At 35.4% G+C, this 25,448-nt stretch overlaps 1 protein-coding gene across 2 annotated transcripts in view; it reads right to left on the bottom strand.

Moving 5' to 3' along the window:
* The window catches only part of DDX10 (DEAD-box helicase 10), a 267,544-nt gene that overhangs the window by 225,816 nt on the left and 16,280 nt on the right, over positions 1 to 25,448 (bottom strand). For both annotated transcript variants that reach the window (XM_064645252.1, XM_064645253.1), the window contains exons 10-12: positions 12,175 to 12,276; positions 7,819 to 7,906; positions 2,122 to 2,210 (exon numbers count right to left, since the gene is read on the bottom strand). In XM_064645252.1, the coding sequence (XP_064501322.1) occupies positions 2,122 to 2,210; positions 7,819 to 7,906; positions 12,175 to 12,276 (279 nt within the window). The remainder of the gene's footprint in view (positions 1 to 2,121; positions 2,211 to 7,818; positions 7,907 to 12,174; positions 12,277 to 25,448) is intronic.

Raw genomic sequence — 25,448 nt, 5'->3', positions numbered from 1 at the left:
CTGACAGGGGCATTAAGCAGCCTATTTTCTCTGCAGGATTTTTAGTGGAGTAACACGTATCACACTAGCAATAAATCTAGACAGAAAGGATGAAATACTTTTTGGAAAATCCACAAGGAACGAAAAAGGAAGAAAGGATTACCATTCCAGGTTTTGCCATAAGTTTGTTTTGCAGAATGTAAAACAAGATTGTTTCTAAATGCAGAATTCAAACATACCAGACTTTGAGGGACTTTCATATAAATTAAGCTGACTGATCTATATATCAGTGGATGTGCACTGAATTGAAAGCCAGGGAACTGCAGGGTGTATTTAGGCTGACTAACAGTCTGGAGAGAAGGGAAGAAAAGTGTCAAGAAACTAAAACAGAATCTCAGAATTACCTCCCAGATTCATCTTCTGACCTTTTGATTACACTTCCATATATTTCATAACCTTGACTAAACCTCTCCTACTCTCTCCAAACAGCTAACTGGTTTCCTGCATTTTAATATAGGAATGACTTATTAGTAGCTTTGCAAAGCTGGGACTAGAAATCATTTTGATGAAGGACCAAATCCTGGCACAGAGACCCCAGAAGAACAGAACTGTAGACTACTCTGTCTACATCAGTATCAGATACTAGATGCCACACCATGCTGAAATCCAAAAGGATGCACTGAGATTCCGAAAATTCAGCATTACTACCATCTGCCAGATGGTTTCTTACACTGGTTAAATTTGTGTGGTCATCCCCCTTAGCCCTAATCTTCTACCACTATCCCTTACATTCAGCACAGTAAGACCTATAGGAAGATTTTAAAGATGCTGACAAATGACACAAGTGAAGAAGGGCAGGCAATGCACAGTGAAATCTTTCAAGTTTATGCTAGTTCTTTTTTAAAATTTCTCAGCCTGTAAAGTTAAAAAGCATCTTTTATAATAGGCTTATGTATCTTAAAAAACATAATCATGTTAATGGCAGCACAGCACAGGAAGACCAGGTGTTCCTCAGTCTAGCAATTTGTCACATTTTAGTTCATTATGCCATGTACTGACAAGTTTGAAAACTTTAGCCTTCTCTGTATGAAACTCCACAGACATCAAATTAATTTACCATGTACCTTTGAACACCTTACTGCTCCCTTATGACTATCCTATGTCCCATGAGATTTCAAAAACTTTGCATCTTAAAACAATTTCAGGTGGCTGTCATTTGGAAAGTCAACCTGACAAGACTAATTTCCCTCCCATACAAAATGTGGAATGTACAAAAATAGACATAGCAAAATAGATGCTATTCAGTCTAGTGCAGATGTTTAATCTTTACTAAACACACTGAATTTTATGAAAAGTAATTTATGGCCAACGAGCAATGTCTCAATCACAACCAAAATAAGACTGCAATATATCTTGGGATACTCCAATTTCTTTTTAAATAATACAGTTTACAGGTTGGCATTTAGCTATGAGGCTGAAGGGCAAATCTCAGCGGAAAAAACCAAAACATGGTTCTCTATCTTGTCCTTCAAAAGTACTCCTCTCTCCTTTTCACCCCTCCCTCCTGTGAGTGGCTGGAGAGGAGAATTGGAGGCACAAAAGGTAAAGATCACGGGTTGAGGTAAAACCAATTTACTGGAAACAGCAATGAGACAAGAAAACGAACAGAAACAGCAACACCATTAATAACAGAAGTGTACAAAAAGTAGAGTAACTGACATGCAGAAATGCTCACTGTGGAGCCAGCAATAAGTTATAAAACTGGACAGCTCCCCCCCAACACACCCAGAATGAATCCCTTCTCCACACAATAGAGTCCCTTCACCCCACCCCCAGCAACGACCTGAGGTGGTACTGGAAAACCTCCCTGTCCTGGCCATGTCCTCTCCAGGCTACTAAAAAAAATTAACCCTGTCCTGGCTAGAAACAGGACCATTATTTCTCTCTATAGCGATATACTGGTTTTACACATAAAATCTATTTAGAATGTCCTTTGAAAGGATGGCATAAATGTGAAACAAAATATATCACAAGACTGTCCAATTCTGTGTGCTGACATAGTCAAAACAGGTATTTAAAGCTATCATATACTGCAAAACTTTTCACTATACACTTTTCATATTCCAAGTTGGCCATACTTACAGGGCATATTCTGCTAGAGGCAATTTGAAAACATCAAATACTTCCTTGTTCTTCATTAAATAAACTGAACGCAAGTAGGATACAAAACACTGAAAGAAAAATAAAATTATTCAACAAAAAAAGAAACCATTCAATTACCAACACAAGAAACAAACATTATACTGTTGCTCTAAACACAAAATGGAATTTCACCATTAGGTGTTAGGTGGTCTAACATCGATTTCAGACCAAAATTCTTTTACACAATACCCATCAGCCAAAATTTATCACTACTGTAGAAGTGATGCAACTTCAAATACTCAAATTTCATTATATGCACATTAATTGGCTGAATTTCCCAGAAGTATGTCATGTTATCTATCCTTAGAAAGAAAATACAACAAATTAGTCAGAAGGAAATATCACTGATTCGATTTTACTTTTTTCTCCCAGCTCTTCTGGGAGAAAGAATAGACTGTGTTGCTATCAATCTGAAGTGTCCTGACTTAATCTCAGAAAGAAAGAAACTGATTCAACTCAATATAACTGCCTTTCACTGTGGCCTAAGATGATTCATATTACCTTGCATTTACCATCAATTCATCACATGCACACAGTCAATTAATGCAACTCAGCTGACCAACATAAATTCACTATACAACATCTACTAAGACCAGTCCAAGGTTGAAGTTTCAATTAATCCCAGACTTTCACCAAGAAAACTGGAAGCGCTGCATACCAGAATAACTTAGTCTTGTATTGCATTTCCCCCTCCATCCTTCCCAAAAGGAAAGATTCTTATTCTTCTCATGTTTCTTTTACACAGTCTATTTCTACCTATCATCAGCAGCATAAATTCTGGAATATTTTAAGTATCAGAAAATGTTCTTGGATTTCTCTTGTTCATAACCTAATTTCTAACACATGCCAAAACTCCTACCATGATGCTTAAACCATCAAACATTCATAATAACAACAAGTTAAGCTCAGAAGGTTGTATTAACACATACTATAATCACATCTTTGTTCTGCTATGTACAGGCATCTGTTAGAGAAAATTAATGTATTAATAATTCATGCAGAATTCAAAAAAAAAAAAAAATCTATTTCTTGTTCATCTCAGGAAAGACCCAACAGTCAGGAGCATTGATTTCTTATGGGGACTCTCTAAATGGTTCTAAGAGAAAAAAAAACACTTCCAAAGGTGAAAATATGAGTCAGTAAATTAAGCAATGTAATAAATTCATTATTTTCTCCTCAGTAAACTGAAATAAAAACTACTAATTTTAAGATATGTAGAGCTAAGATGTACTTTTCAAGCTGCCCAATACTGCAATACAGAACTAAATTTTCATTTGCTTATTTTTCCAAGTGCTAAATTTTCTGGGTAAAGTTTCCTTCCTGATTATGTCTTTCAATTAATTTTAGCTATGGAAAGTGTGAGCTCAATCCATTACACCGCTACCAAGATTGAAGTGTGGAATAAAGCACTTCTTTCTTTGCTCACATTAAATTATTAATCATTTTTACAAAGATAACTAGAATGTTTAGAAAAAGGCTTCCAATTTGACAGATCTCATTTATCTTTTGTTGTCTAGCAAGTGACAAAAATCAATGAAAGCCTCTTTTTTCTCTGCAGTGACAGATGGAAAAGAGCAGATTAAACAAGAAGTATCCTTCCTGTGAATCTGAGATTTGCAGATCTGAAGACCTAACTACATGAGTCACTACTTGCCACTACTTTCATGAGGGTTGAAATCTCATCGTCTGTTGGATAACCCATAAAGCCATCCACTTACTTTACTAGTATATATTTGATATACATGGTCTAGAAATTAACCAGTGATAAAGGGCAGAAAGAACACAACTTTTGCACATGTATCAAGTTCTATAACTGAGAATGAACTACCAAACAAATGCATAGAAGAGTTGTCCTACTTTACAAGAAGAGAAATTATTTTCTTTGATTTTTTTTTGTTTGATTTCAGTATGTTCACTTCAATCTCTGTCTAAAATACTGTCATCTCATTTGGATTTTATTCAGTTCTCCTAAGACTTGGTCAGTCTGTGCACACACACTGGAGCTAAAGGAGAACAAGTTCAGTCAGTCTGAACTAGTTTCCTGCTCTTTTATCAATTGCTGTTGTCCCCTGCTATATTTGCTCTTTTGATATCACTTTTAAGGATTTTTTTAAATAACTGAACATTGCAAAAATATTACATGCATTAACTTATACTATTATGGAAAATGTTACAGTTGGGCATCAGAAACGCATTACAGCTTCATTAGAATAGGAGCTACAGGTCCCCAAAACCACCAGAGATTATTGTACAAGTACTAGAAATATGTAAGCAAAAAGTACAATGCTCTATGAATTTACCACATTTAAATTTTGATTTATTGATCTGTTTCTTGGATAAGTATTAAAATGTACACAATTTAACTGATGTGCTATTTTGACAAAATTCAGAAGTAACAAGGTGTGACTGGAATCTCAGGCTGTAACACCCTGCATGTCCCTCTGGGTGTGATGAAGAATTTAATGGATAGATATCTCTTCAGTGCCACAATAACACTCAAACTAGCAAGAAAAACAGATTCTCTTTTTAAACTGTTTTTCAAAACTGACTGAACTGATATATTAAATACTAAAATTACAAGAAATGCCAAAAGGTAGCATCAGTCCATGAGAATAACTGCAAAGGTTTCAAAAAAGCCCTAATATGATTCATGCTGTCTTCCCAAGCAAGAGCAGAAGAACCATGTCCTACCACATGAAACATGAAGTTTGTTGAAGCAATTAGTAATCAAGAATTTTGTTTTTTCCTCTTTTTTTTTAAAAAAAAGTAAAAGCACCTTGAAGTAAATCAGTAAGCTTAGAGGACACGACGACTTAGACCTGATGCCCTCCACACAGTAGACTACATCCTATCTGAACTTCTGTGCATAGCTGTGCTGTTTCACTGCTATCAGATCCATTCCAGTAGGACATTTATTTCTTACATTACAAATGTCAAGAATTTGGCAGCTTGCAATAGACAGGTTAGACAGCACATGACCCACGCCTCTGAGAAATCCAGCATTCCAGATAAGGATCCAAGGCCAGGATTTCATTTGCATTAATTTTATTGGGTTTTTCACATTCATACGTCAGACTACTGGGGCACATTTGCATAGTATGTCTGAACATTCATACTTAAACTTTATTAAGGACAGACACTTCCGTGATAAACCACTTGTCCATACTTCAAGCTTTAAAAAAAAAAAAAAAAAACAATGTATATACAGTTTCTCTGCAAGAATGACACTACTCTGCTATCCATAAATTAAAACCTCAACAAAAATGACTTTAAAGGGTAATTATATGGCAATTAAAATTTTTTAAATTATTTTTTTAATCTGTAATACTAACAGTGTGTGTTTGATTTTATTCTTGTGCTATTTTGAAACTTTATCATTATTTGCTTTTGTTCAATTCAGAATGGTCTTTCTCTGTCTTTTAAGAGATCTTAAAAAAGTCAAAGCCAGAAACAGAGGTTTGTCACTGTTTTCATTCCAAGTAAGATGATGCTAGCTTCCTCCTACTCTCATCCTCCCCCATGCAGCTGCTCTGTCACTTCCGATACAAACTAGTGTAACTGCAACTTCCCATGGCAGTTGAACATAATCATGATAAGTCACCAGTATCTCTGGTTTATGCAGTGCTCAGATGAGGCTTACACCGACATTCCACATTGCTACACGTAATTCTTTGTGCACTACAAAAACCTGGGATATCTAAACATCAAAAACAGTTTTTAAAAGAGTCCCTTGAACATTGAACATTTTATTCACAGAGCTCCCAAGTGACTTCCTCAGGCACTTTGATTTAAAATTCCTTGTTTAGGAAAGTAAGAATGACATTCCTCTGTCCCATTAAGTGTCCCTACTGCAGGTGTCCAAGCTAGGTCACATCACAGAGGCTACCTCTGCAGTGCAAAGAAACCATCATTCATCCACCCCAAAGGGGTTTTAAGGCATCTGTGTCAGGAGGCATCATAGAAGTGCTTATTCCTCTCTACCAGCTATAAACGAATGCTCAGGTAGACTAACCTACAGAGGACATCTAAAGCCAGGCGAAATGAATCTCAAGAGTTTTAAATATTTCGATTTGACTCATTTGACATCCCAGTTCAACAGAAAAGTTAAAACATTTACTTTCTCTTTAAGCATTCAAGATCCACTTTTCATTTTACCCTACCACTCAGCTTTACCAGAATACCTTCAGGTGTCATCAGTCCCCACACTAGCTGATACAAATAAAAAAGTTATTAACACTAATCCCGAATCTCTGCAATCTTGTATTTCTCAGGCTTTGGCATTTCTGGATTTCTCACCACCAGGCCTTTGGTAGTGCTCTTTCAATTTGACCTACATATATAAAAAAAATGTCATGAAAGGTTTTTCTATTATTCTTCCAATCATGTTTCCCCAAATCTCAATTTGAACTTCTGGTTTTGTATCGTTTGGAAGAGACTTAGTACAACTACAGAATTCATAGGGTCAACATATACACATTTCAAAAAAAGCAAGCAATAAACCAACCAAGCTCAGAAAACCAACATGTTGTAGTGCTTTAATAAAACAAGTAGTAAGCTCTTTCCCAAAAAATTCGTGGCTTAAAAATGTTATAAAACCAGGGATAGATCAGCAAACGCGTTTAGCAAGAGGCAGCAAAATGTCCAGAAATGTTTCACAGGCCATCTTCTGGGGAAAATGTCTTTTACAACCAGCTCATTCTAGTCCAGAAGCCTACTTAGTCATTTGAAGTTTTCCTACCTTTCCGAAACCTGATAAAAATCTTGGTGACGTTCACATATTGTCCATGGAGTCTCCCAACATTAATCAGCAGAGTAAAGAAATCCCATTCAAAGTCCCATTCACACACTTCTCCATCTTACCTGGAAGAGCTATTCTAAGCTATTTTGCTTCTCATTTAAATCTTAAAGTTAAAATGCTTTATTCAATGGATTGGATTTTACCACTGAGAAAGAACAAATTGTCATACATATTCAGTAAAAACTGATCAAGAAGGTGGGCGTGTGAGACCTATATGGATTTGTGTTTTTAACTTTGGAGTCAAGTAATGAGATCTCCTACTTTTCAGTAACCTTTTATCATTATTATTATTTTGAAATGTTCTATACCAGCTCCCTGAGAGAAGTTCTCTCAGAGTAGTTGTAAGTCAAGAGGAACCTCTGGAGAGTATCTAGTCCAAACCCCTGCTCAAACCAAGGTTAGCTACAGGAGGCTGCTCAAGAAGGAATCCAGCTTTTGATATCCAACATTTGGAGACTGTGCAGTCTCGCTGTGCAACCTGTTCTAGTGTTCGACCAATCTCAACAAATGGTTTTCCCCTGGGTTTAAATGGAGCTTTTTGTAAAAAAATTTGTGGCCACTGCAAATTTGTGCACAGCAATAGGTCATGTGGCTCTTCACGTGTTACCATCATGAGCCCACACTGACCCCATCTCAACTCACACAGTCTATCCAGGCATACTTTCCACCAACTCCTAACACATGATTATTGTTTCTACTGACGTGTTATAAAGCTTAACAATCAGAATAATGCAGCAGTTCCAAACACTGCTTCTAGGGCATATATGAGCTGGTCAGTTATTCAAACGGTTCAATTCAACTAGCATGCTACAAGAACTAGAGCGCAGTAGATGACTTACCCTTTGAGCTTTGTCTTTTAACTCCTGATCTTGAGCTAAGAAAGCTTGCATCCTCTTTTGGATGTCTGTAAGTTTTTCAGGATTAATTCTAATTTTTTTTTAAAAAAGAAAGAATAAAAAGTTAGCTTTAATTATTAGAACATGCCAAAATAAGCACCTATCAAGTTCTCAGGAGTGTCTTCATATTTTTTGCATTGCTTTAAAATGCATGAAGTTATTACCAGTCTGAAACAGCAGAGAATGGAACCATATTAAAGATGAAGCATACACTCATCAAACAGATAATACAGAAAAGACAAACAGCAGCTCAGACTTTTTATTCAGACACAGTTTTCATCGAAGATGGTGAATCTTCCTCCAAAGCAGAGCAGAAATCAACAGAAAAGAATTGCTGATTTTATAAAAACACTGAAAAAATACAGAAGCAGCATAATGAATTATAGTGCTACTTTAAAACCTATATCAAAATCTTCATAAGGAAATTGTCAGCATTTTTAAAAGCTTAAGTAAGATCTACTGTGCTGGGAATACTTAATTTAAGTATTCTTAGAAAGAACAGCCAGGTGAGCAATAATAAAGAACATTGAGATTAAACAGATTTAAGAGCTTCTCAAGATTTTAATCAAGTAAATAAAGAACAGTGACCGTACTACAGAAAATGCCATTAAACCTAGTAAAAAGATATGCAGGTCTTCTAGATTCTAGATTTTTACACTTATTCCAGTGATACCTTCATTATTACAGTTTTATTTGCCCAGATCTTTTCTCATATACTTCTGTTTTTGATCTGCTAGTGCCATGCAAGTGTATCATATGACCTACCAAACATGGTAGGAGGTTACCCCTCTACCTCTACCTCAAATACAGGTCAAAGATGCACAACTACCACATTTCTTAATCTGACTCTGGCTGCTGTGTGCCATGTCATGCCATGCTGTACACCAAAGCATAGCCTCTGCTGAAAGAGGTCACAGGAAAAAAAAAAAAAAAAAAATCATACCTCTTCACATAGCAGTAGGTTGGTCTTAAAATATGACTGATGAAAATAACATGCAAGGAACATTTTATAGTCTTTTTATAACATGATTATGATCGTCTATTATTCTTACTAAATATGAAAAGCATCGATATCAAACTTGATTCCCTCATGATTTTAATTTCTTAACTCTGTTCAGATACATCCAAGGGAAAACTGCAGTGTACACAAGCTCGATTTAGCTACAGTTTTAAAGAAAGATCAAAAAACTGAGTTCCAGTTTCCAGCCAGCCTGTAATTGGCTCTAAAAATGTAAAGACATAAGAAAAGAAGAGGCACGAAAAATTGAGTGGGGGACAAACTGACCAACAAATCTTTGAAATATAATGATACAAAAAGTAAAGAAAGGATGGCATTACTAACAACAAAAAAAAATTATTGTGAACACCAGACAAGAGCTTAACAAGAACAGCAAACAAACACTTCAATTGACAAGGATGTTTTAGAAACAAGCTTTTCAGAAAAAAGCTTTTAGAGTGAATTTCAGAAACTTGAAGAGTTAAACTCTGTTGGCAGTAAGCAATGCTCATTATCTTCTAACTCCCAAATCAGAATTCTTGAGAATCTATAATTAAATGAATGAGTACAAACATCAGAAGACTTCAACAGAAGACCTGGACCGTGATCCAAGGGTTGATGCAACTTCTTCAACAATTTATAAACTGACAAAACACACCAGAGTCATATTAACTGCAAAACTGGCTAGAAGTGAACGACCTGAAAAAATCTGTAGTTAAAAACTTTGGAATTAAACTGGTTTGCAATTCACAAGTAATTACACTTATATTTTTTAAGGATTTTAGTTAGCCTCTTCCAAGTATGATGCTAAACCTTTTAAATCTTAACCGCACTAGGCAGACAATTCCATGTAAAAGCATTTCCCTTCATTATGATGTTACAAGTACTATTAAGGTTTGTTTTGCAGATTGAAAAACTGTATCTTGGAGGGGGTTGTAAAATATATTATCAATCAAAAGCCCTGACTTTTCTAATAACTATGTTCCAATTAAGAATGTTGCTTAAATGTATTTATTATACATATGCCCTTGTGGCTTGGTACAAGAATGAATTTTTGGGGTGGTGTTAAAAAAAAGCAGAGTGTTTTCCACTGAAGTCACATCAGATTAGCAAGAATATGTTAAGAGATGCAGCCACAAATGTCTCTCCAGAGAGACATCTAACTTGAATTATAAATAGAATACGCATTTAAAGGAGGGGGAAATGAAATATTTGCCCTATTAAAACTGCATTATTATCCTGGTACAAAAATACCTATTTCTATTTACATGGATAAATACAGGCTAAAGAGGCTTTTTTAGCTTTTCCTATGATAAGCTATTCAAACAATTAACAGCATTACTTGAGAAGTTAAAAGCTTAGCTGACAAAGAAAAGGGAAATCTTTATACTATGCATAAGATCAGACATTCATTTACTGAATATAAAAATAAGATAAATTATTTGAATAACTATCATTTTAACAAGGAAAAAGATGAAGTTTGGAAAAAGAGGTAATTTGCTGCAGTGGTTATACAACAGATCCTTTTAAAGCACTATGATGCTTAAGGGAAAAGAAAATATCAGACTTCAGTTTCTTTACTGATATTTTCCACATTCAGTTGGTGGGGTTTGGTTTGGTTTTGTTGTTGCTGTATGGTAGGGATTTTTTTCAACACCAACGTAAACGAAAGCTTTAAGTACACTTAGACTTTTGGTAGTTGTTTAATTGCATTCTAGTCCTTATTTTGCTGTTTTAGCAAAAGTTGTCTTATTTTTGAAGTTCACGCATGTTCTACATGGATTCAATACACGCGTTTGACCGGAAAAGGTGCGTTTGCTTCACTGGTTGCTGTGTACTCAGTTTGTTACATAGAAACAGTATCCACAAGTGCAGTTTAGAAGTGCCTCTGAAACGGCACATCCTATACATCAAAAATGCTTTAAAAAAATAAAACTAAACCTTAAATCTGGCAAGTGCTATATGCATTGTTTCTACTCTCTGCAGAAATGTTAACTCGCTAATTTTTAGCAGATCTGAAGATTTAAGAAATCTGGTGAAATAACCACCTAAAGTTTCACCCTAATTCGAATTCTTCTCAAATACAATTGTTCTACAGACACTTTCTTAATTATCTTCTTTGCTTAGATATCTGTATCTTCACATTAAAACCACAGCTTTTCGAAGTAAAACAGTCCTAGTTTTGCTCATACCCATTTGTACAGAAACTTACCTTTCTACCTCATCATCCTTCTCTGATTTCTTCTATGTCTAGTCTACGATTTTTGGCATGGTGTTACCTGAACTAGGTAAGTATTCAAAATGGAGTCAGGCTCATACCCCATTTTCTGGCTTGTTTTCAACTCTTCTTCCATGTTTTCTTCACATTATCTTTTCACTTTCAATTTAACATTAGACTGATAGGTTTAAATAACAATGAACTCCTTCGAACCTCACAGCTGCTAAATAAGAAACTACCATTGATTCTTTCAGTGGTTGTCTTTTTTTCTAAAATTTTTAGTTAGAGATTTTGTCTTTCATACATGTCCATTTCTCTGCATTTAATATAAAATGGAAATATGCTTTTTTATTTTTACATGGTATCGTTATATGCTTCTGCAACTCCTTCAAAGTCAGTTCTATTTGTATAGAGAGCATAGATCATTATGGTTTTTCATTAGAATGCTCTCTCTAGCACGTAAGATGACCATTCAGCCACGTATTTTATTTCCTGTCCTTTGACCAGCTGATTTAGAAAGGTCATGACAAACTGGAGAAATAGTCTAGAATTAAACAAAAGACAGACAGAGATACAAAAATGATAGCAAGTATAAAAAACATAGAGGGACAGATTAAAGACATAATTGTTTAATCTGGAAAAGAAGAGAGAGAGCATGATAATGTTCAATTACATAAAAAGTAGCTGCAAAGAGTAAGAGAATTCATCATTTTTCATATATTCTTGGCACGGGACAAAAGAAATACTTCACTTAATATACTCACAAAGCTTATCAGACACCAGAAGAAAAAATGTTAGTGGTAGGAACTGTTGAGTATAGAAAAGACCTCTTTGGGAAATTGTGAATATATTAATTGGCATCTGATAAGAATGATTTGTGCCGCTCATCCTGCCTTTGGGAACGGCAATGGAACAGGAAACCTCTCAAGGTCTTTTTCACCAACAACACTACCAAAACTAACTGATTTCCCTGGTTTGTCCAGCTCCAGGCAATTCAAGCACTTTATCAAAATTGTCATAGACTCATCACACATTATTCTTGTAGAAAGAAGGCTGAATAACAGACAGGTCATTAGTTACTTACTTGATTTCACTGATAGGTACTTTCCTCTGTGCCAGCTGTTCCACCATGCCTTTTTCTTCTGAGGGCAGCAATACTAACAAAGCTTCACCACCTTCTTTGTATCTGATCAGAAAAGGGGGGGAAAAAAAAAGAGAACTCAAGCAAACATGCAAAAGTTACATTTTTTCTTGATGTTTTCAATAACCAGTGAGAATTTACATTTGCTTTCTTACAAGCAGCCCAAAGAACAGACAAAAATCCTCACTTAACAGAAGGAAAAGAAGATGCAAATCAGTTAAGGGACTTGCCACTATCTCCCACTTGAGCTGATTTCAAAACTACTCCTAGAGTCCTAAACATCTGGGGCTATGACATGGGTTCAGATCAGTGATCTCTTCTTCCCTCAATTTGAAATATTAGTGGCAACCAAATGGCACTTGATCAAAGCTTACTGCACTAGAAGATCCAGCTACCTGCATCCACCCTTTACTAACAGGCAAGGCTTAACATTGATAAAAACTGATTCTCCTTTTCATATACTGCAAGTCAAAGAAGGGAAAAGAACAACTCCTCCTTGCATGTTCAATAAAAGTTACTCTTTTAACAGGTCACAGAGGCATCACTGAAAGAAAAGCACATGAACAGGAGCTCTTTCATTTACAGAAGCAGTTTCCAGGTGCAAAAGAAAAGATACAATCAGACTGATCAGATAAGAACAAGAACGTATCTAGAATTCATTCTTCAGTGCACTTAACAGCTGTATCAAATGTAAATGAGCTGGTAATTACTCAAGATACATGGTTGGCAAAGACATAAAAATTCTGCTACTTTATTCTCAAAGCATCTTCTTGTTCACTTTCTTCTTGTGTAAGAAAATTTCAGTTCCTTCTTTTGGCAAATTTAGCGACTTAAGGATGCTCATGCACAATAAAATACCCAACAGCATTAGTAAACAAACAACACAACAGTTTTAAGTTCTACTGAAGAAGCAGTAATGATGAGCTTGCATGCATTATCAAAGTCTATATCTACTGTAACACATACACTGTTTTTTCATTTATATTTACATATTTATGTTCCTTCATTTATTATAAGAGTACAGATTGATAGGACAACATTACACAAAGTCCTTCATTAAGAAAAAAAAATCCAACTAAATTTCAAAAATATGCCAAAATTGGACAGAATCTGACAGATGAGAGTAATATGTAGGACAAAGTAAAACAAGATTGGTAAGTTACCACGTAGAGCAGCTTTAAACTCCCTTTTCTAAAGAGGCGTGAGAGCACAGAAGGATGTTCTCAGGTGCACCAAACAAGAATCATACCATTAACTGACAAAAATCATTTCAGGTGGAATATAGGGAGCTCGCATTTCTCCAAGCATAAACAGTTGGCAAAAAGAGTACCACAGAATTGTTTGAAAACTATAAACACTATCTGTCACAGCACAGTAAGCAATGCAAGCAGCAACAAAATCTGCAGTAAAAACAGTCTGACAGCTTTTATTACAGCTTTCTGCTTTCATTTGATGAATTTGAAAAATCACAACAAAATGCTCTTGGATGCCTGGGATTTTTTTCCCCCCAGTGTTCTCTCTGCACATGATGGGTTTGGAAACTGACTTTTAAAGATAATTTACAAATGTTTAGTAGATATTTTCATCACGGAATTTTAACCCTTACATTCTAGATTTTGCAATTTTACAAGGAAATAAAACTGATACCAGAGGAGAGTCTCTGTCACATACCAACATCATGCAAATTTGCTGGTTATACATGGATTGGTAACAGTACTTTGGTACCATACAAAAACTGTACTGACTTGATCCATTTCATCAGTAGACCTAAAATGTTCCTAATGCAGAAATATCAGCGCGTAAAATCTTTCTAAAAAAAGGGTTCTAAAGCAACACATATGCTTGGTTTAAGGTAATTCATTATCTTTTCTAACAGCATAAGAGGATGTAAGTCACTGCTGACCAAATAACCTGTGAATGTTTAAGCTCTTTATATAATAGTATGTTGGTTGGTTGGGAATGACTTGCTTACACAGACCAAGTACACCTTTTAAGAAAGCTCTATATATTTCAAACCAACCAAATTTCACATGATATATCCACAAGGTGGGTGCCTGTCAGACACAGCCACAACCAGAACAAGAAATGAAACCCTGGAAAGCCACTGAACCTTAGACAACTTTGCATTTCATTGTAAAAACTGATGATCATAATACTAAGAGAGCTAATTATTCATCTAAAGAATCTTAGCTCTCAAAGCATTGTTAGAAAGAAGGATGAAAATATTCTCTTTTATCTACAAAACAGGAACATAGAGATAATACTACAGCCAATACCAGTCTCATTGCTTTAGAGTACAGAATAACACACAGTTCTGCTCTTCTCCTCAAAGCAGATGACACGAAAGGAAAGGATTCCACCAAAAGCTTTGTGAATGATCTTATATCTGGAAAGAATATCTGTTTAGTCTCTCAACAATCTTCACCATTTGTCAAGAAGAAAAGTCTTGACTGTACTATATAAACCTCTACGAAGGATGATTTGTTCAGATTCCTTGAAGTTAGCCAAACACATGAAGTGATTTGTGTAGTTTTGTTGTTTGTGGCATTTCTTATCCTGGAGTTTCTGACTTGGCATTCTTAAATTGTTATCATATCTCTTTGATTCAGTGTGGAACACACTGTGAAGGGCCAGTGTCATACAAATCACAGAAGAAATATTCATCAAGGGTCAGAGTGCACAGATATCCTCTCTACAAGCCACAGACCCGAACTCTGGAATGATACATACAGGAAATATCATTCTACATTTGTTTTGCTTTTATAGCTTTCCTGCAGTATCCACAAGGGCACTCTGAAAACAGGATGCAGGATCACATAAGCCTTCATTCTGAACCTTAAAAGGTGGTCTTGTGTTATTAGTGCTAAACTCATTATATGCTAAGTCAGTTGTCTTTTCAGAAAGTACAAATCCTAAAGGCACATCTCAGAGATAATCTGCAAAAAGAAAACAAGCATTATATCTGGTATCTATGGACAACAACTATTTCGATGTTTACATTAAAACTTGCAAAGCCTTTACACAGACAAAATAGTAAGGTAGCTAAGTAAAGAAACAATCACATGAAAACAGACAAAAACATGACAGAGATTTTCAAACACCTACTAAGAAAGAAAGAAAAAAAAAAAACCAAACCAACATAGAAAAATTTCTCAGAGCTATGCCTTCAGAAATTCCAAGGGACTGAAAGACATCTGGTAACTATTGATGCTGTGAAATCCTTTTCCTTAGATATTTTGGAAACATTCTCTTTTAAATTGCAATAGTTTAATGTATTTGAAGGAACAGTCTTTGCCCATTTTTATCCTAAGTGTGTGATTTAAAACAGACAGTTTAATAATAACACTGTTCTTCAGAGCTAAAAATGAAAATTAATACATTACAGAATTAGTAAAGCTAAAAGCAAAACAAACTTAAGTACCATCTGGGAAGGTTTGTATCTGTTCATTATCCCCAATGGACATTTAGGTAAGGAAAGCAAAATGCAGCCTATAAAAAAGCAGTTGTAGTTCAGCAGAGTATTACCTTATTTCTCAAAAAAGAAAAGAACAACCTCGTAATGTGCTAATCAGAAAATTATGGTGTTAAAGATAATCTTGAAAAGGGAGGCTGTGGTGGAAAATTTAAGTTTTCGAAAATGCTCTCTCAGTGTCTTTCATACTCCAAGCTTCTATTTTGGCAAGCTTAGGAAAGCACAAGCTACTAAAAACTGGCATAAACAATGACGAAAACTTAGATCTGCTCAAAATTTCTTTTCATCCCAATGTCTAAAACATAGAAGAAAAGAACATTCCTCAATATCCTACAGGAATAAAATTCTCCATTAAAGCAAACAAGAAAACATTTCCGTAATTATTTTCAGCAGAGATAAAACCTTTAAACCTTTATAGATAATAAAGCAGCAAAAAATTAATCTCAGCTACTGTAATTTTTCAGCAGGACTACTCCTTCTGAAGATGAGTAGACATTAGGAGAAGTTCCCTCCATTCTTGCCAACTGCATCCTTCAAGCTAAAATTATCACCATTATGACCAAAACCAAACATCTGTCCTAAAATGCTAATTCACTCTGGTGATTTATTATTCACTAAGTATGCACTTCGACTCTGTTGAAGAAAAGCAAATTAAAAACCTCAAAGTAATCAAACTTTCTTGGACTGTTTAGTAATTGATAATATTACTTATCTTTGTCATCTCCTCAAGGTGACCAAGAAACTAGAGCAGGGACTCATCTTTGCATTGTGATTTTAACAGTCTCTAGGATACATGACACAATTCATTCCAGCTCTATGGAAAATTGCATCTTACTTGAAGAAAGTCTTTGGGGGGAAAAAAAGTTCACATACTTCTAGTTCATATCTGTCTTATTTTCTAGCATCTTCTGGCTTCAGTACTTACGAAAAAGGCAAGTAACTTTTCTGCAACTCAATCTTTACTTACAAGCGAGGAAGCTCAGCACTATAAAGTAAAGGGTAGGAATGTTACATTTACACTGACTGCAGATGAGAAAAAGAAAGATGCTTACAATCAAGGGCAAGCACCAAAGGCAGGACAAGAAGGAAGTGGGATAAACAATTTAGGACAATGTAGTACTGGCTAATTAGAAGTAGAGAAAAACAGCTTAAAAATGTTGAGAACACCATTTCCATAGCAAAGAAACAGAAAGTGTTGCCAAATAGTTTCGTTTCATATCAAAAAAAAAAAATCAAACAAAGCACTAAAATCAAGAGAACAGTTTACTCACCATGACAGAATCTATCCTTAACTTCTGCTAAAAACCAGTGAGCCAACAGCTGGTATCAAGCATGAAGTAGTATCATGGCAACAATCCAGTGAAGACAGGATGAGGAAAAAAATGTTTTTCATACAAGCCAAATAGACACTCAACTGTTGCCTAATCTAACCTATCTTAATCCACCCTTCATCAGATTCAGTCAACAGCTGCATATACCCCTGCAATACTATTAAAGCAAACAATATTACCATTATCCCAAAGGAAATAGATAAAATAGATAAATAATAGATAAAAACGTACTGTGGTTATTAATCAATTTCCCCTTGCCATGCAGCTACAGTTGAGCTTGTTCTAGCTACGTTCAGAGTAATTCTACATCCTTGCCATGACCACTGGAATGTACAGATCAGTCAAATGCATCACATTTTAGCTGTCAGTGCCATACAAGTTGCAGTGATACCAGAATAAAATAGCAATGGGAACCAACTGATTGATGGTCATCAGGCACCAGTGTTCTGCTCTAAGGCAGATATCCAGTAAGAAAAAAGGCATGGAGGGGGAACCATAAGGATAACCTGCAGGGGCATACAGACCTTACAGGAAATGTTATACAGGTTGTCTTGAACAGATGTATTACAACATGTTTCCCTAACATCTGTATTTCACAAGACATAAATTGATGCCAAATTTCAAGAGAGTTAAAGGCAGTATTTCTGCTTTGTTTGGCAAGAAAAAAATAATCTATTTTAAAAACTGGCAAAGGAGAAAAGTGAGATGATGAGATAATCATAAAATTTGGGGGAGGAGGGTTGCAAAGATAAAGGTACTTACATAACAGTTTCCTGAATTGGAATACTTCCCATTACAAGAAACACAATATAAATGAAGTGATAATGTTTCTGAAGATATTTACCACACACAAACATGCAGGAAACCGTAAGTATAAAATTTTTTATACTTTAAAGGTCACACATCTACCACTATACTCAAAAAAAAAGGTATTTTGGGGGGGTTTTTTAATCTATAACTTAAATGGGACTTTACTAAATTGACTTGATTAAAGATCTAATTTTAGCCTAACTGGGACAGTATGGATAGCATCAACATATGCTGTCATCTCATCTGTCAAAAGACACAGAAGGAAGTAAGGTATCCCTGCAAAACTTGTAAGCTCAAATCAAAGCTCATTCCCAAAAAGTCTTGTATTCCAAGCCAACGAGCTACCTTCAGATACTTTAGCATTGCAGAAACTTGCCACAGTAGATCCCTTCAGAGAAAGGAAATTGGGCACCAAGGAAGCCAGATCAACTTCTCAACTGCCTCTTTCTCACCCAAATCAAAACTGGAGATTTACCAAAGCAAGCAAGAGACTGTTATCCTTAAAACATTAAGGTCAGTAAGTTAAGCATTTGGAATAGCATGAAAACCAATGTGCATTGTAATACACTCTAATTATGTATTTTCTCTCTTCTTCCAATGGACCCTTTGTTCATCATACATGGTTGCCAAGCAATTAATATCAAACTATTTAATAGTTACATCGACTGTAAAGCCAAGTTATTCACCATAAAACACGATCATTTGTTCCCTACACACCATTCATACTCTTCTCCAAACAGAAATATTCTGGACCACTTGATTTTGCAACAATAATGTTCTTTCAGACTTTGCATATCGTTTTAGTTTCCATAAAGAATCCAGAATAAGACAATTCCATCATGTGGAAAAATTGACGAGCAAAATACTGTCCCAGTTAGGACAGCTGAGACCAGTTCATCACTGGATGGGTGTAACCCAAAACTGTGTATTCTATAGCCTTCCATGCCATTTCCCAGAAACTGTTTTCAATAGACTATTTACACCCTCTGCCCATAGAGCCTGAATCCTCAGGCTACAATGTAGGTGTTAAGAGGCCTGTGAGATAGAAGGGTGCCTCCCTGTTCCTCACACCCTTTGTGAAACTCCCCACCCTGAGGAAAGTACTGAGCATTCCTGCCTGAACTGGACAATATATAATCTTGGAGTCTTGGAACTTTTTTTACCTCTCGTGGGATCCAGAGGAAGACTGCAGATCACCGCTCTCAACCAAACTGCAGACCACCACCCTCAACCAGACTGCAACCACCACTCTTGACCAGACTGCAATCACCACTCTTGACCAGACTGCAACAGCACTCTCACCAACAGGTTTTCCCCTCTCCTTTTCCTTTGGACTCAGGGGGCCCAAAGAACACCATTCTGTTCATGCCCCAGGGTGCTGGGTTATATATTTGAGTTTTCTGGGTTAAAACCAATTTTTTGTCTGTATAATCGTACTTATTGTATTATTTTATTAAATTGTTATTCTGATTTATAATCTCTCTTTTGAGTTGAGTCCATTTCCCCTGCTGGTTTACCTTTAAACCAGCACAAATACAAAAAGCAGCAAAGATTCTGGCTTCTAGAGCAAAAATTTACCCCTGCAAAGACTGAAAAAACATGGCATTGAATTGCTACCTAATATCCTAGCAATCATGTCTAATATATGATGGATCAGAAAAAAAAGTTTGAGTCAAGTCTATTATTTCTAGCATGTAATTTATATTTAATTTTTAAATTAATTTCATTTTTTAATAAAGTAACTACAGTAGTGAAGGAAACATTTCATTGATGTAGGCATTTGTATTGTACTCCCTTAATATAAAGGAAAAATATAAAACATCTATAAAAATATATCCAAAACATATCAAAATGGACAGTTTTATTCTGAGTAGATCTACTTCAATCTGATATACATACAAATAAATTTGTTCACCCACACACTCTCCTTCAACAAAGAGAAACTAATATCCATATCTACCTCTGAGGCTTTCCACAGAAATACAATAATTCATATTTTGTTTTAAAATTCAACTATTAAATCTGACTAGGTAAGCTACCATTTCTAAACATATTTCTTAAAAATAGCACATTTTAGGTCTCCCATAGCAGGCTCAATTCAGACAAAACTTTGTTTCCAATTATATTACCTTCTGGGCCTTCTGACATGAGGAGGACTGGTGAAATCTAAGCTTCAAACCAAGAAAACATTATTTTTCCAAGCCAAGGAGGCAAGAAAAGTTTTATCTACCGTTTATCATACCTTCTACACTGCCATGTTTCTTTCATATTATAGTAATGTGTTATTCTATTTTTTAAATTAAAAATGAGCACAAAAAATAAGTGCATATTGGAATTTCTATCCCATCTACAGGATCAATTACCTCTTTTTGTAATAGATATTTTTCTTTAAACAACTAACCTTTAACAAGAAATCTGTGTGCACTGTGAACTGAAACAGTGCTGTACCATCTACAGCAAGTCCTACCAAAGCAGACCAACAAAGAGACCAGAAAGTGTGTTTGCTGTTCACAGCTGAGCAAACACAGCTGACAGCCCACATTCACTGCTGGGTCCTTGATTCAGCCAGGGAGAAGAGCTCTTTCCCATGGGTTGTGGACAGTCTGACATCCCACAGAGTATTTAAAACAAACAACAAAACTCGAACTCGCTTCAGTTTCTGGTTTTGCTTTAGGTCACTTCTAATGGTTTGTTCACTTCTGTTTTTCCATTGCGTAAACCTTAGTTCAGTATCCCCAAAAAATTATCAGTAAATACTGCTATTAAGTCAGAGATTGCTTCATAGTTTGTTTTTTCTTTTTCTCTGATCACTTAATATCCTTTTCCTTCTGCTGTCCAGACAGTAGCCCACTTATACCTATTGCCAAGTTCCGAGAACCAACTGGGTTTTATTTGTACCACAAAACAACCATCCCCTTCATTCAGTCATACTGGGTCAGTGTCCCTGTTTGCTAGTCACAAGAAATAATGGCAGTACTTGCTCACCAATCTTGTCATGCTAGTCTTAGAATAAATTGAATTCACAAAGGTCTTGGGAGGTTGTTGGATCCTCCAGCCTAGACTGGAAGCAATCTGTTTTCCACTGCAGCTGTCTCCAGTCTACTGAGTTAAAATACATGTGCTTATTAATTTTTTATCACAGCTTATGGTATTGCAGCTTCATGTCAGCAGGTAATAACTTTAGCCACTTAATTGTTCAGTGTAAAGGAACATTCATACTATTCCCACTATTAAAAGCATTCTAACAGATAACACAGTGCCAGTCAGTATAACTGCAGCGTCACAGGCCACTGTAAAGAATGTAGCTAGGATACAGTGTTTAATTTTAGAGAATTTAATAATGTGAATTGCAAGTTAAATGTGGTGTCGACAATTTCTTGTGACCTCCACTACCAGCTATTTTTACTTAACTTGAGTTAGGATGATGACTTGACTGCAATATAATATGAGATGCTTAATACTGCATTTATTTTTAAAGAAACAACGCTAAAAGTGCTTCAGTGGGTCTTAAAATTAAAAAAAAAAAAGAAATACAGTCAAATAAAGAGCTGTCATCTTGGCTGTGCTGTTTATTCAGGACCCCAGACACATATCCCTGGGATATTTTTCCCAAATAAAAAAAAAAAAAAAAAAAAAAAAAAAAGAAAAAAAAAAAAATCGAGCTTCCACCATTGAAAAAGGTATTATTAAGTCACTCACACTTTTAAATGCTTTATTGACACATTACTCTAAAGGCTTATTAGTCTCACTTCCACACATATAATGTGCAATTACTTAAGTAGAGCCCCAATGAGCACTAATGAGCTTCAAAGCATTATAGTTCATGACAGAATATGATCATTCTATGACCTGCTCCTTTAACCTTTCCATAATTTGACATGTGCGTGTATTCTCTAGTACTCCCAAGGCATCAAAAAACCCATAGATCTTATAAGCCTTTATTCATACCTCTTTGGCTCTAATCATCATACCAGCCAGTACAAAGATGGCAGGTAACAGAGTATACTGCTTTGGGAAGATGGACTTCTATTATTCCATTTGTTTTCAGAGCATAATTTACTAAAAGGAAAAAAAGCATAGCAGAGCTAGACAGAACGTGCATGCCTGTATGCACACTATATTTAACGACAACAATAAAACTACAATTACTTTCCTAAATCAGTTTAAGCACCTAAGAAACCTAACCAACTAGCCTGGATTAAATTCCATCAGAAGTCTGAGCCAGTCAGACCTAAATCTTATATATAGCTCTGGACACACTACAGATAAAAATTACAGAGCAAAGAGATTTATTCTGTTTAACATTCCACTGTCGGTGTATTTAAAAAAGATTCCTGACAGAAAAATCACTCAACTCAAGTAGCAGTTTTTAATACTCTCCTCTGAAGGAAAAAAAAATTAAAAATTAAGTGGAGGGAGGAACACAATGCTACGAAAAAAAGAAATTAATTACTGATACATGCCAGGATTAGGTACATCCAAAGTAGAAGATATATACACATGAATAAAAAGACAAAATAGACTTTTTGGTGTCTTGTCTCATCAGTGCAATCATGTCTGAAAGAAATATATCCCTGTATGTTTTCCTCATGCCATAGAAATATGATTGAAAAAACAGTTGGGGAATAAAGTGAGCATCAATGTGCTTCAAAAATTATTATCTTCTGCTGTCCCCTAGTGGCACTGTAACTTTGTTTCACAAAATTGACCAAAGAATACCTTCAACTATAGGCTTCATAGGTTACAGAATAGAAAGCATTAATAGAAATTAAGAAATGGAAGAAATTAGTTTTGCAGGTTATTGCTACAAGCAGCTTTTGTTTAGAATTTCTGAAACTAAAACCAACAGGAAAACATTTTGATCTAGTATTTTAAATCACAGACTTTTCAAAGAGAATGCATGGTAAAAATATAGTCAGAAATATTTATGGCACTGCCAATGATATTGTCAGTATTTCAGAATCTTACTGAACCAGTAAAGATTTTAAATAAATACTTTAAAAGCAGTTGGAAGAAACAGCTTCCAACCACTCCAATTCTAGCATACATTTCAACTTTACAGGAAAAAAAACCAAACAACCAAACATCACTCAATATATGTCAACTCTACTACAAAGTAAAAGCATTACTGGACAACATCCAGATTTTCCTGATCTTACTTTACGATAAATCAAAAATGCAGGAGTTGCAATTTATGTTCTTCAACAGGACAAAATACAAGTGAAATGCTACTTAGGGAACACAGTGGTCTGATCCACTTAAAAATAAACCATTATCTTTCATCTTAGATCAAGCTTTGCAAAACTGTAAAACAGATCTGGAAACATATCCATGATTGTTAGTCACAGGTTTTTCAGCCCCATCCCCAACACAGTTTCTCTCCTGACTTTCATATTTACCTTTGTATCACAAAATAATTTTATTTCAAAAGTAAACAGTATGTGGCATCTCAGTTTTAATTACAGTTTAACACAGCCTCTAATTTAGCTGAGATATTTAATTTAGCTTTCATTCCATGCAATTATACACTGTCATAACCCACGAAAAATTGCAATGATCTCTAACCTCATTAACACGGACTACTAAACTCCAGTTCAGTTCATTTTTATCAAGTTTCTAGAAGAAACACAAGCTTCTCATACTAACTGCAGCTATTGAAAACAAGTGAAGCTTCCTACTCAACACTCAGATTTCACTGAGAAGTACATTCTCAATTATCCACATCTAAAACTGCATTAGCATATTTACTTAGTGTACAGTATTCTCTCAAAATTATTAGACATCTGCCTTGTTTTATTTTCAAAGATTTATTTGATGCCATTAAGTTTCCTGAACGAATTTCTTTCCTCTTTCCAGGACTGCTTTACCTTAAAGATGGAGAAAGTCTGTATGTTTCTTCAAAATTAATACCCAGTATAGGTAGAACCTGCCTTGATGTTTGTATCAGATTAAGAAACAGAAAACACCCATGAAGCTCTTCCTACGAAAGGAATTTGTTTCACTATCCGTCACCATCCTGTCAGCTCAAACAACTTGCTTTGATGCACTCCCAATTTCTGTAAGGTCTGCCTACTGAAAAATTCACGTAAAAGGAAATGTAAAACTACAGCCTGGTGAGGCATCCAGCACAGCCCCCGGCCCATGAGACAGAATCTTTGCCCCAATTTTCTGTCTAAATCTGTTCCTTGAGGAATCATAGAGGATTGTATTTAAGAGGCCACTGAAGACAGGCCCTTAAGGTTGCCATGCTAACATCCTCCTCAAGAGTGACACTTGAATAAAAGCGTTATGAAAAAGGGGAGACAGTTGTCTTTGTAGCTCTTCAGAGCTGTTTCCCTGCACTAAACTACTTACAAGCACTCTTCTCAGCTCCTAATGAGAATTGGGAAAAGGCCTGAGGATTACAACTCGAGAGGTGTTTTAACTCAGCGACAAGGCTCAGGAAGAGCTCAACAAATCTCCTAGAAGCTGGCAATTAAACAGTGCCAAATATATTGTTTTCTTTCATATGATGACAATATGCCATAAAGACAAAATTACAAGCCTTCTGCAGAAACCACATGGGATTAAAAAAAAAAAAGAAGAAGAAATAAAAAACACCACAGAATTTTAACTAAGGCTATATGCTTTTCTCTCAATTGGTGTGCATAAGATTACATCTAAATTTTAGTTTAGCAAAATAGGTAGGTGGTTTATCTAATTATATGTAACATTCACTGGTTTTGTTCATTGATAGGTTTTTTTTCAAAAGCATTTGAAAACTTATCATTCCCTTCTACTATAGCAGGTAGATCAGAAAATGGAAAGCACATGACAGAATGGGGCAGAAATGTTACCAAGTACAAGAAAACACAGAACTTCCACATTTTGAAAGAAAGCTGGTATGATCACCAAAATTTATAGCCTTCTGATCCATGAACACAGATCTCAAATTTCTATAATGTTGAAGTCCTACTCTAAGCAACTGCTCTGTCATTAGGTTTGACAACCGCCAATATTGCAAACCCTACTACAAACAAATTAAATAATAAACAAGATATAATGCCAGGTCTTGCATTTCATCTTTCGGATAATTGCCTAAAGTTTTTGATTTACTGAATTATATGCAGTGACAGCTCTTGTTTCTGTTAAAAATCTACTTCAGAGATCAAGGACCTGGTTTTCGACAGTGTAGCTGGGTAACTCCCTTCCATCATAAAGACTTAGTCACAAATATTTAAACTAAAGCTATGCCTAAGAATGTAATTCTACAAAAGACTTAGAAAATTAAAAATGTAACCTGTAATTAACATTATTTGATTCCTTGCTCCCCAAATTAAAATAAGGAAGAAATATTTCCATTCTTTTGAAGAGTCTTCAATGACACTAAGGAATTAGATCCACAGTCTAAAACCTTATTTAACTATAAATGTCAGTGGCAAAACAAGCTTTTCCACTCACAAATATGCTCAACTCAGCCTTTGAGGTAATCCTGCCAAGTACACAAGGTTTTCCGTTTCCTCACTATTAATCTTCCCTGGTCAGATGAAACAAACAGGGACATTTTTTGTCTGCTGTAGCAAGTCTCTGAAGCTAAGAAATCATTAAGTTAAATCATTGTTCTT

This window comes from Pseudopipra pipra, chromosome 2 (genome assembly GCF_036250125.1).
Source record: "Pseudopipra pipra isolate bDixPip1 chromosome 2, bDixPip1.hap1, whole genome shotgun sequence".
Taxonomy (NCBI): domain Eukaryota; kingdom Metazoa; phylum Chordata; class Aves; order Passeriformes; family Pipridae; genus Pseudopipra; species Pseudopipra pipra.
This window is presented reverse-complemented; position numbering and strand designations above follow the sequence as displayed.